The sequence below is a fragment of the Falco punctatus genome (assembly GCF_963210335.1).
Source record: "Falco punctatus genome assembly, chromosome: 7".
NCBI classification, from domain to species: domain Eukaryota; kingdom Metazoa; phylum Chordata; class Aves; order Falconiformes; family Falconidae; genus Falco; species Falco punctatus.
In genome coordinates, this window is record NC_137587.1 from 72,273,205 (window position 1) to 72,286,317 (window position 13,113).

Below are 13,113 nucleotides of genomic sequence, written 5' to 3' on the forward strand. Positions count from 1 at the left end.
ACCCTGTATGACAGCACCAGTTCCTGTTGCTCACTGGCAAGTCATTCCTATTTTGGACAATACATTTGGAACATACTGCCCATAACACTGAATTACACCAGCATCAGGATAATTCCCTAAGTTATGGCTGGAAATCAGTATGTTTTGTCCCAGCAAGTAAAGCCACTGTTTAATAAGACCCCTTTTGCCAAGTAACAATGGGTTTGCGCTTGCCATAACAGAGCTCTATTTAACAACAGGGCTGCAGCATTCTGGGGGTATCTGCACTGCCTCAACTCTGCCAGCATCCAAAAAAAGCTGTTCCTCAACAAATCTAACAAACATGGCTTTGTAACTTCAGAATGGCCTGGGGTTTGGGCTTATTTTAATGGCAAAGCTTTTACCCAGTAAGGACCTGACCTTACTTCCAAAGAACTCATCCAGCTTCATCATGTAAATAAGAAACCAGTATTTGTTACAAACACTCTGATGTTACACATCACCTGTTCTGCTCTGAAGAACCTTACATGAAAGCCTACAGTAAAAAGCATTTTTGAGCTAATTAACTTTTGCTGAATCCAGTGCTGCCGCCGCCTTCCAGAGAAAGCTGAGGTTTGAAGCTCACCATGTTCACATGGCACAACACCCAGCCACTTCCAAGAGCCTGCACCCTGCCATGGGATGGGATGGGGGGGGGGGGGGGGGGGGGAAGAGGCTCAGCTCCCTTTTCTGCACTTTGTTTTAAACATCAGCAACCTCAGAGCTTCATCCCAATATTTTCAACACCTCATTACAAAGTCCAGAAAGAATGAATATTGTCAGTGACATCACAATGCTGTCACTGGAATGCTCCAGAAAAAGGTGACCAAATGGGAAACAAATACAACTCAGAAATACTGAAATCACACAAGATTACACAAGGCAAGAACAGTGGCCCAAGCAAGACTACTGAGAGACAGATCATCATGTGCTCTATTCAGAGCAGAAATAAACATGCTATTCTAAACATTTTTCAAGTTTATTTTCAGAAAATCTAAAGCAAAGATAGAAATAGCAATCCGATATAAAAAAAAGACATTAACAGTGGCAGAAATTATGTGGACAAAAGTTCAGAGGAAGAATATGGGGAAGACATTCAACTGTGTGAAAAGGCCTTTGAGAGGTGAAAGCCTTTTGTTCAACACAGCCTCTCCATCTAGGTTTTTACAGTTGTTCACTAACTTATTCTGCCAGTGGCTGGAAAACCACCTGTTTACTTTGACAACTAAAATTCAAAATAACTTGTCAAATTACTCCCTACTCCACATAATCATCGTGGTAGATAATGGAAGTGATACTCTGATTTGAGGTGAGATTTTAAAGTCTCAGCCAATTGACAGCATGAGGTTAAGGGGTTTATGCACACCCCAACTTTTTGCGTTCAGAGAGGAAAGGGAATTCTTGTTGTGCGAGACAGATTCAAATGAGATAAGCATAAATGCAGATACTGTGCAAAAATCATCATTAAACACCTGAAATCCCACATATGCTCAGACAAGAAAGAACAAAATATTCCGCATATTCAAGTCATTCTGAAATCCACCTAGTTCACTGCAAGTTCAGTGGTCTTAGAAGGCCAGGCGACAAAAAAGGCAACAACTTGCACTGAGCAGCGGTCTTCAGGAGCCCATTACACACTACAGTGTGAATTACAAGCTCCTTACCCAGCAGGTTTACCACAAGTTAGCCACTACTTCTGCAAAGTCTTCATCAGATCAAATCCCTGTCCTGAGAAGTTCATGGTTTTATTCTACAGCTTCTATTTGGAAGTGGCTAAATGGACAGGAGAATAAATTTAATTTAGTCCGTTCTACTAGTAGTACTATCAGGTAATAAACTATTAAAATGCAGTGTTTTAATAGGGACAATGGCCATTTAATACAGAGTTATACTTGCCACGGCTCAGATACCCCCTTGCAGATCCTTCACAGCTACCTGATGCATTTTCCTTTCGCTGCAGCTGCAAAGATGATCAACTGAAAAACCAAGCCCCATTTATACCTTACTCCTGATCAGAAGAAATCAGTACCTTAACTTCTTAGAGGGCACAAAGACCTACAGCTGAATTTTTCAGGTATGGGGCAACTCACTTGAACAAGTAAGCTCTCAAGCACTACAAAATGTAACTGCAACCATCATCAGTTGATACAGAGACCCTGATGTAGATACAGCGACCAAAGCCATCCAGTACTCTACTGGAACAAGTGAATCACAACACTGCAACCAAGGATCTGCAGCAGGATCCTGAGCCAATGTGACTCCAGAAAAGGTTGACTGAACCAGAGAAGCAGCAACAGCAATCCTGCTTGGGTGCCAAAAGCAAGGAAATAAACAAAACAGAGCCCTGGAAGCTTTCACCACCAGCAACAGAAGCTAGGATAGGCAAATACTGAAGCATCAACTGAATTCAGTTCACTTGCCTCTGAACAGACTAGAAATCCAATGGCAGTAAGCTGGCATTTAAAAGCCATTCAGAGCAACTGAATGATTTTCTATCCTCTTCTGATACATTCCAGGGCTTAAGCTGATTTTAGGTCCCGATTTTACCCAGGACATTCTAAACAAACTGGTTTTCTCTGCTCTGTTAAACCAGGAATAACTACTGCAAACCTAACTCAAATAACTAAAGCATAAGCAGCAGCCACAGTGGTTCTGTGTAGGGGACTTGCAAGGCTTCTGCAGAGCCCAGCACAGCCAAGTCCATCGTAGGGTCAGGCTTCCCACTGCCACCCTGAGTACAGGGACAGGAGAAGGTCTCTTGACCTATACTCACTTCTCTCCACTAGTTCTGCAGCTCAGAGGTCAAGCACACAAGTCGTATAGCTCAAGGGAAGTATGGAGGGGGCAGGGGGGAATGACACGACCCTGCAGACCAGAAACTAGGACCTCGTCTAAGAAACTGGTTGACAAAGAACATCTAGGTGAGCTCACCATGCCAGTCAGGTCTGGAAAATGCATGCAACAGGAACACTCACTACTTCTTGCTGGCAGAAACTCTTCCACCACTTTGCTTATGCAAATGGTAGAATCTGTTCAATACAATCAGTATGGGTCATGATTTTTGCAGTCTTAGTCTCAGAATAAAAACTTCTAAGTTACCAATTGTTCACGTATCTACCTGCCATTTGTTCCCCTCCCTATATTAGGATCAATAACTGGTAGCAGAGAAACACCCATACTTAACCATGAGATCTTAACTGCCTCCTTTTTTTCAGCTTTACATGTACAGTACTATTATCAAAGTTACAAACTTTGACTTAACAAATGCCATTTACTAGTTTAGCATGCAAATACTTTTACAGTTGTTTGCATCCAGCCCCATACAAACTACGGTGGATTTACAGCACATAAAGCAACATTTTTAAGCTGCTATTATAGCCACTGTAGAGCACAGAATAGCTGGGCAAAAGCATTCACTGAAGCATCTCTTATTTACCAACACTGGAAATACACACAACTAGCAAAACAGCTTCTTTCTAGGCACTGTATCCTTCAATATTTAATATCCACAGATTTCACTTTCTCACACTATTCCTGTTTGCGTACTGGAAAAGGAGAAGCCTTTTCTATTTAACTAGCTCTAACCCTGAATAACCAAGTAAACGGGAACAAAAGAAAACCCACGCACTCTGGTCACCTGCTGAAAAAGTGAACGGCATCAGAAACTTTATGGTGAGCTGGAGCAAAACCTTGCCATAAACATTTGGAAAGGGATGCCAGATAGCTTCAGTGGTTTTAATTTTTTTCCAAAAGCTGAAGAGCCAACAGATACGACTTAGACATTTTCACCGGGAGACAGTAAGTGTTATTTTTTAACTCCGTTTCAATTTTAAGGCAGCATGCTTAGAAACTGGGGGTAAAAAAGTTATCATTTTGAAGTGGTTACTCGTATCACTCCGGGTCTATGCTGGAAATAAACGCAAAGTTCAACCCCATGAGCTGGAGCGCGTTTGTATGTGGCAAGGGGGGAAGGGAAGAGAGAGGGCAACAAAACCAGAGCTGTGCCTGGCTGCCTCTCCTCAAATTCCAGAGCTTGCCATCGACCCACCGGCTTATCGGAGGAACCGTTGGGGCTAAACCGCCCCCCAACCAGCATGAAGACAGAGAAAGGCAAAAACACAGATCACAGCCCACCGGCTGGAAGCCACACAAAGAAAGAGGAGCCCTTTTAAAGCCAAGGGCCTCCTTCCCGACGCTTCCACGGCAGGAAGCAAGCTCCTGGCCTGCCCCGGCGGGCCCCCCCGGGGGAAGAGGGTGCCGAGGAGCCCTCCCCCAGGGGGTACCGAGGAGCTCCCCTCTCCAGGGGAGGGGGGCCGAGGAGCTCCCGCGCAGACTGCGAGGGATGAGGGCCGCGAGGGGGCCGGGCCCGGCGCGCCTCCGGCGAGGCCCGTTGGCGGGGCGGGGCGGCCCGGCCCGCCTCCCCCCGCTCCCGGTAGTCTCCCCCCCGGCCCCGCTCCCGGCCCCTCTCCCGGGGGTCGCACCTGGATGACCTCGTTGACCTCGCGGATGCACTCCACCATGTGCTGCAGGATCTGCTCGGCGGTCAGCACCTCGTAGCGATAATCCTCCTCCTGCTCAGGGCCGCCGCCGCCTCCGGGGCCCGGCCCGCCGCCCAGGCCGCCGCCGCCGCCGCCGCCGCCAGGGCCCAGCCCTCCCGTCTCACTGCCTAACAACCCGTCGCGCTCTCCGCCGACGCGCAGCCCGGGCTCCACCAGCTCCACCTCGCCCAGGTCCAGGTTATCGTCGGGCTCGTCCTCATCATCATCCTCCTCGTCCTCCTCCGCGCCGCTGTCCTCACTGCACTCCTCGTCCTCGTCGAACTCGTAGTTGTAACCCTCGTCCGAGTCCATGGTGAGGCGCTGAAGAAACGGCGGCGGCTCCCGCGCGCCCCCCCCCACCCCGCCGGCCTGGTGGTGCCCGCCGCCGCCCCCCTGCCTCCGGCGCTGGCCCCGGCCCCGCCGCGCCTCAGCCGCCGCCAACAAAGGGACGCGGCCGACCCGCTCCGTCACCGCGCGCCGCGCAACGCACGGCACGTCACGCCGCGCCGCGTGACGCACTCGCGCCGCGCCTGCGCAGCACCGCCATCTCCCCTTCGGCACGCCGGCGGCCATCTTGAGTGCGCGCCACACACCCCCTGCGCGCACCTCGCCTCGCCCCGCCCTCCCCGTCGGCGCCATCTTGAGTGCGGCGCGGGGCCATCTTGAGTACGGCGCCATGCTGAGTGCGGCGCGGGGAGCGGGGCGGCGGTTTACCGGCTTCCCCCGCTACCGACCCGCGTCTGGGTGCCGCGAGGTGGCGGGGGCCGGTGGTGGAGGTGAGGGCGCGGAGCCCTCCTGAGGCGCCCTGTCAGCCGAGCACGGAGGGTAGGCCCTCAGTGCCACCATTGCATAGAGTGGTGTCATACCTGCAGGGAGCAGCTTTTGAGGGAAATGTGAGGGAAAATAGGTTGTTCTGCCTCAAAATGAGAATAGAATTGCACTGAGACCCTCCAGGCAGGAGTTCATGTGAAACCATGGGATAAACATGTGCCTGCCATCCCTAGAAGGGACCCTGACTGCACTGGGTGCATCTCTGAACTCCAGCCTGGCCTTCTGCTCAGCAGTGATAATAATACCCAGTTTTTCACAGTGGTGCCAGGTTTCAGTCCCTTTCTTCTCCATTGATTTGGCATTTTGCACAAGGGTCTTCATTACTGAACCAGGGACAGACCTTTTTCCCTCCTACAGACAACTGGGGCTGAGCCTGGCATCAGCGAGCGCCCTGGACAGCTCAGGGACATAGGGACAGTGCTGGGGCATCTTGCTTGGACACCGGGCCACCAGCAAAGGGCAGGGCGGACATCAGGGTGCTGCAGGGGTTGAGCACTCTTTGCCTCAGCCTTCCCTGCTATTGCAGCGGCACAACCAGAGCAGCTCTGCTTCCAGCATCAGCCGTGCTCAGCCTGGTACAGGGAAGGCGACCCAGGCTTATTGTTTGCAGCCATTTGGGGAGTGCGAGAGACTCTGGTTGACTTGGAAACAAGGCTGCAGCCTGGCTGAGAGAACAGCCAGCTGCTACCGACCCCTCTGCTGCCATTCACTGGGGGTGCCCCAGGAGGGTTCCGGGGCCACCTCCTCCAGGGGCACTAATCCTCCACTTCCTCATGCCCTGGGGAATCATTTCTTCCCCGCGGTGAAGTGGTGCCATCTACTCTGTCCAGATGAATATGGCCACATGCTTGGAGGGCAGGGGACACTCAGCCTAGCAGTATGCCGTGTGGGTGTGACAAGTTTAGTCAGCTCTTTGCGGCAGGAGTCATTGTGGTGTTCTGTGTTTGTGCAGCACCTGGCACAGCAGGATCCTGCTTCCTGCTCCTGTTTCAATACAAATACCTTGAGAAACAGGCAGAAAATTAGAAGCCACCTCCAAAAGGATGTTTATTTTCTTCTGGGGCACAGCAAGAGTAATGATGGCCAAATCTACAGGGGTTTAAGCTCAGGGTGACACAGACAGGTGCACATGGGGATCCAGGCAGATTGTCTAATGTCCTCGGTAGATGACTAGAAACTTCACTGGGTACCAGTCTGCATCTTCAGGCACACAAGCAGCTCCAAAAATCAGCTCAGGGTGTTTCATAGCACAACAGCCACTTCCAGCCAGCTCACTACAGTTGTGACTGTGCACTGGCCTCCCCAAACTGTTCTTGGGTCGAACTGTCCCCACCACTCAGCCCGGGAAAGCCTGTGGTCCCCAGGCTCTGCTCTGCCTGGGTCAGGAGCAGCGCAGAGGGGTGTGGACCAGGCACGCAAGTTGCCTCGTGCCAAGCTACCTAGTAAATAAAGCCAGTTCCCTAATTACCCTACTTATTTGGAATAGCAAAGACCCGGGCATTACTCATCCTGCCCTACATAAATATAAATAGCCTCAGCTTTGTTCAGCTCCGGTCTTACCAGCTGGACCTTTGCTAGGCTGGCCCTGCCTCACACGTCAAGCCTCGGGGAAGCTCAGTTGGTCACCCCAGGCCCTCATCCTACACTTCATCCCCAAGGGGAACTCTGTCACCCCCCGGGCCGCTGTGCTAGCCCTGTCCTGCCCTGCTGGTGACGTGCCCAGCCCCTCGCCAACACATGAGCAGGCGTGAGCAGACGCGGGGCAGCACATTGGCACCCCAAGGAGCCAAGAAAGGCATTGACCACAGCGGGGCTTTGCCTTATCGGAGCTTTGCAGCTTCCCACAGCCTGTCCTTGGACACAAAAGCGGGTCCAGCCCTGTGCCGAGGCGAGCTCCCCCGGGACGGGTCACCAGGGTGCTTGGCGAGCCCCTTTCCCCGCCGGCCCCGAGCTGGCCGGGGCGGTGCCGTGCCACGGGCAGGGACCGGCCGCCCCCGGCACCCCGCCGCCCCCTCCTGGCCTCTGCCGGGGCTGCAGAGCTCCCGGCCCGGAGCCTGGGCGCGGAGCCCCGCCGGACGAGCCGCGGGGACCCAACCGCAAGGCAGCGCCTCGCACCGCCCGTCAGAGCCGCTGGGAAGAGCCCTGCTTCAGCAGCACAGAGCGCGGCCATTGCCAAACATGTTTAAACCTCCTCGGGCACCCGCCTGTTGCCCTTTTTCTTTATAATCCCAGTAATAAACATTTGCAAACAGTGATGGGATCTTCCCTATGCCATCCCACAGGCGTGGGAAAAGTTCCCCTCCTGCAGTCCCGGCCTTATCTTTTCTTGCAGCGAGCCTGGGATCTGCACTTTGCTGCCAGTTACTCCTCACTTAAAACACGCATATTTCTCAAAAATACTCTTTGGTATGAAATTTTAGCTCTGCCGTTTGCAAGTCTTCCTTTCATTACAAAGTTTCTGATCCAATGGCCACATATGGAGTCTTGGGCACTGACCGGCTCCTGGTAGATGGTTGGCAAAAGGTACCCGAGAAAAGCAGGGCTGCTGCCTTTGGTTCATCTCAAGGGGATCTGTGCTGCCTCTGGGGATTTTCCAGCTACTGAGGAAAGCTGAGGACTGTACTTCTACCCACTCTGAAAAATTATTTAGATCTCCGTAGGCACCTGGTGCTTTTTCATTTTATTCTTGCAAGAGCTTAATTACCCAAGTGGTTCTAGTAACTGTTAATGCTGAAGCTGACAAGAATAAAATATTACACTGCAATCACCTTGCTCCATGAAATTAAGCACATGCTTACAGGATTTACGGGAGCAGGGCCTCTGTGCACAAGGAGTTTGTCACTGCACCTCCACGGGCTCTGTCTGATTCCAGCTCAGCTCCACAGCCGTGACTGAGAGCAGCCAGGGACAGCAGCCACAAATACTCAGCCTCCGCAAGAACTCACAGCATCTCTCTGTGACAAACCCCATTTTGCAACACCAAAATTCTGTGAAAGTGCTCGTGTCCCACATCACAACCGCCCCAGTCTCCTGCCCTGGGAGGTTCACCCACAGATTCAGGGTGAACCTCCCATCTCACCCAGCCTCTCTCTTGCTCCCACTGTTCCTTGAGCCAGGCAGGAACTTCGGAAAAAGCCTTTCTCCTCCATCACTGGAGACACACAGAGTTCCCACGTTGGAGGAAAGGAAATCCAGATTTCTCGATGCCTTGGGCTTGATTGTGGGTGGCTGCACACCCATTAACAACCTCAACCACGACCGTGGGCTGAGATGCCCCTCGGATCACCGTTTGTTCAGCCACCCCAAAGCTGTGCAAGCTGGAGATAATCCAGAGGAAAAAAGGCTCTGCAAATAATACCAATAGTGCAAATACCACCAGGCTGAGCTCAAGTTAGGAATTCAAATCCTTCAGACTGATTAACACATCTCACCTCAAGCTTTTTGCCTTAAACTCCGCCTCCAAGTTCATAATTGTTGAAATATTTCTCCTCGCTGAGACCCGTTCATGCCTGCTAGCTCCAAATCTCCCAGGCCTCACTCTCTTTACATGTGCTCTCCCATCTGAAGAGGTCCCTTCTGTTCAGCTCCATCTGTGCTGAGAAATTCATTTTCCACGTGCATCTGCTAAACTGTTTGATGGCAGCATCTAGCGTGATAAACAGTGGTCAAGGTGGAAATGTAGAGATATGAAAACGAGTCATCCTGTGCTTTGAAAAGCACCAGGATACATGCTTGTGGCTCTGAAAGCAGTCTGCTTCAGCCCCCAAAAGCATGGATGTTCCTCATGGGCTGAGCTGTTAGAGAAGGATCTGGCTGGTGAAAATACCCTGGGTGTGAATTTAGGGTCATCTCTTTTTTAGGATCTTCTTTGTGCACGTGCCAAAGCTCCACCAATCATCCCTCCTGGCTCCTGCTGGGTGTTTAAATGCAAGCACCCTCCTGCTTGATGAAATGGGTGCGAGTACCTCGGCCTCCAGCTCACAGTCCACAACATTTAGGCTCAGAGGGATGCTGCCTCTCTGCCATCACCCCCTTGGGGACAGGTATTCTCTGGCAGAGGGGGGAGAGGCTGAGAAACTCACCTGTCCTCCTGCAACATTCATTTTGGTGTTGGTAGAAAGCCCCAACTCAGGTCACAGCACAGCAAGGTTGGTGGCCTGCTGCTGCTGCTTGGAGTGCCCACATCCACAGCAAACTTCAGGGGAGTTACTCTGAGAAAAGCAGTATCACTCTAAAGGCGGAAATATGTCCTTGCCACCCAACCTCCAATGGTGCATATGCTCCATCCACACAGAGCAGCTATGAGCTGGAACAGCAGATACAGCAGCATCAACTCATGTAGATGGCTTGCTCCCTGCGTGCACCTGCCTGACACCACACAGAACAGCATCATCCCCGAAATACAGAGATGTGCAACTGAAGGGTCCACACCTGCAAAGACCCAGCACATGCCAACACTTACTCCCCTGGACCACCACTACCAAGTAGGGTCACTTCAACACTGCATGGCTGCAACCCTCGTGGTTGCAGTCCAAATACTGCAATTATTTTACCAAGTAAAAAAGGGGAGGTAAACAAGCAAATGGAGAGAGTAAGTTTGCCCAGAAAGCCTCTGAGATGTCAAAAATCAAGTCAGAGGTCTACAGGCAGTTGCAGGCATTTCCAGAAGACAACCTGTGTTTTCCAAAGCCCTCTTCCAGTCACACCACCAGCAGGTCCCTTGGCCTGGGACCTGGCTTCCTTCAAGAGCAAGTGTATTTAGACAGTGTTTGGCTCAAAGAGCCAAGCAAACAGAAAACTCAAGCTCTGTGAAGGTTTTCATGAATGGCTTCCCCCATTCTCCTTTCACCAGCTCATATGCTTCTCACCAGCGGAGGAATCTGTATGTGAAACACCCTCCTGATTAAATGCAGAAGCAGTCAAAGTTACATGGAATTAGGCAGCATAATAAATGGGTTTATACCTTAAAAAAATACTGTGGAAGAAGGAACTGCACTGACAGGCCAAAAGCCACCTTCGTGCCCTGAAGGTGAACAAACCAGAAAGACCCAAGTGTGACACCAGCCTGATTTTGTAACAATTTATGTCAGAAAAAGAAATTTGGATTTTCTACCAAATTCCTTATTGGTAGTAAGCAGGTAATCCAGCAGAGTCCTGGTGCAGCACAGTTTTCTGCGGAGTCCCCCAGCAACTCAGCTTCCAGCTTTTGCAGTCAAAGAGATGAGGGGTTTGCAGGCACCTTCACAACAGGTCTTACCTGGCTGCAGCAGCATGACGTTCTCAGCCCTTTGCTTAGCCCCATGCACTGAAATTAAGGTACCTCTGAGCTGGTACGTCCCTGCTGTGGTGCTGGCGACACATTAGGGCAAGCAGCGGTGCAGCAGGGGAGGACAGGTAAGCTCTGAACCTTGTGACTCCGTATTTACTCCTGCTTGTTCCTTGCTAAGCTAGCCTAAAGAGGCCAACCCTCCCAGGTGGATATATCACCCTGGAGATGTGCTCTGAGATTGCAAGCTGGTCTATTGAAGACCTACTGAAAAAGCAACTTCTGGCTATTGCTGCTCCATGCCTGCTGCAGGGCAGCATGTAAACCAGTTTCTTTTAGCCAAGCTCCAGAGTTAAACACATGCTTAAGCAATTTTCTTACATAAAGATGCATTCCTGAATCAGACTGTTAGTCTAGATTAATGCTGGCCAGCTACAGATGAACTTCTCTGAGTCATCCGCCGGAGACATCAGGTCCCCTAAAATAGCAACAACAGAATCCATAGAAAGGCTTGAATATTTCGACTGAAAGCTATGATCACAATGCTTTACATAAGCACAGCAAACACACCACCCTCCCCAGACTGAAATAAGGATTTGCTTCAGGCCAGGGCACTTTCACATTTCAGTCTCACACGCTGAGAAGCACAGCTGACATCGCCTGATGCAACACAGCAACAAACTTTTTTTTTTTTCTCCTTCCCCTGCAATTTTAATATAGAAAAACTACTTGAGGAAAAGTCCAAAGATACTGGAATCAATCAGTGCTGTCAGAAAAGTGGTGGCAACAGCCGGTGCTTCAGAGGTTTGTACAGAGAAAGGCAACAAACCCCACTCAAGATTGCAGAGGCTTTGTGTAGACTGGCAGCAGCCTTGAAACAAATGAAAGAAAACTTGAACACAAAGAACAACAGAGGCCATTTTCCCAGAGGTCTGATGCAGGCTGGAATATAGGTGTTCTCCTCTGTATCTCTTCATGCTGTGTGACGTGGACAGAGACAGACCAACATCCTGGAGCAATGGTACTGGAATTAGAAGAATCATGAGGAAGCAGCCTAGTAGGTGTCATTGTACTGATTTGGGGTCCTGCTACTTTTGCATAGGAAAAACAACAGACGGGTGAGGATTGTCAGGAGCCTGAGGGCACTAACAGGCTATAATTGCCCCAGTCAGCCTCACTTAGGAATTCCACCCATTGCTCCAGGAGCTTCATTTAAGCTGAGGTTTAGGCAACTTTTTTTTTTTTTTTCCTGGGCTCTGTTCCTAGACTTCCCCAGACTGATCTTGGAGTTACCTTGATGCTTTGCTTTTGCTGGGTGGTACCTGGGCTGTTGATGGGCTGTATTACTGCTGTCACCAGGCCCTGCTCACTTGGCTGTAGGGCTGCACCCAGGCAGTAAGGCTGTTGCCTGACCCATGTTGGGCCCATCCTTGGTTTCTGGCTCATTTTCCCTTAGGCAGATCGGTGGCTTTTGCTGTCCTACAGGGTTATGGAAGAAGAATGCAGTGCTGGGTAGGTGTTAAGCTCATAGCAACACCATCTGGCTCTCTTTGACCCTGTTCCTGATGGAGCCCAGCTCCCTTATCTATAGGTAACTCTTAATCCTTTCCCTGCCTTTCCCCACTTGAGTTCCCCCATGAATTTTCACCAATCTCATGAAATTCCTACAATCCCATTTAGACCCAAGCCTAACTGTGATACTCTCCTTCTGCCTAGCATCCCCACAATTTCTCCACTTCCATGACATCCCAAAATCTTCACTGGTACCTCACAGATTCCTTCAGCCCTGGTGAGCACCTCCCTCCACCCCTCTCCAGTCCCACTGAAATGCCCTTGTGTCCTCCTAGGTCTTGTTTTTTCACCATCAGTTCCCCAGCTTTGCACTGGTGCTTTTGTAACCTTTGACAGCAAGTTCCTTGAGGGCTTTTCTGCAAATGCTTTTTTCCTGTTGCCCCTGGTTCTCTCTGTGCTGCTCACATGAGGGACAATCCCTTAAATTCCACACCAGACCTATTCACGTTTGTGTCCTGCTCACGCAAAGTGGTTTTTCATCTTGTGCTAGTGTGATGGGGCATCTCCCTCATCGTGCTTTCTCCCAGAGCATTTGTTTAATTTCCTGCTCATTCCCTGTGCCTGTGGCTTGTCTCCCAGAGCTCCTGATAGCTTGGAGGTTTCTGGCAGCTTCACTGCTTGCTCAGGAGGGCTGGGACAACTTTTTTTAATAATTTACTGGAGTTAGTTCCTGTGTAGGAGCTGGTAGCATTGTGCTGGCAACTAGATGCTTAAAACCTGGGCTTAAGGGTCCTTATTTGACTTTGAGATTGCTGAGGAATGCAGAGCTGGGAAGAAAGAGGCAAAATAAAGAGTTTATCTGAAGTTGAGGGTTTCCTTGTAAAAGCCAAACCCTACCTGGAAAGCATCTCTGCAACACTGTGAGGCTCCACCGAGGGATAAAGGCCT

General features: G+C 50.6%; 1 protein-coding gene across 3 annotated transcripts in view; it reads right to left on the reverse strand.

The window, feature by feature from the left end:
* ARIH1 (ariadne RBR E3 ubiquitin protein ligase 1) overlaps positions 1-4,994 on the reverse strand; it is a 62,144-nt gene extending 57,150 nt beyond the window's left edge. For 2 of the 3 annotated variants that reach the window (XM_080395154.1, XM_080395153.1), the window contains exon 1: positions 4,500-4,994. In XM_080395154.1, coding sequence (XP_080251280.1) covers positions 4,500-4,868 — 369 coding nt within the window. In that variant the 5' untranslated portion in view covers positions 4,869-4,994. The remainder of the gene's footprint in view (positions 1-4,499) is intronic. The other variant, XM_080395155.1, reaches the window with a different exon arrangement.
* Between the last annotated feature and the right edge of the window lie 8,119 nt (positions 4,995-13,113).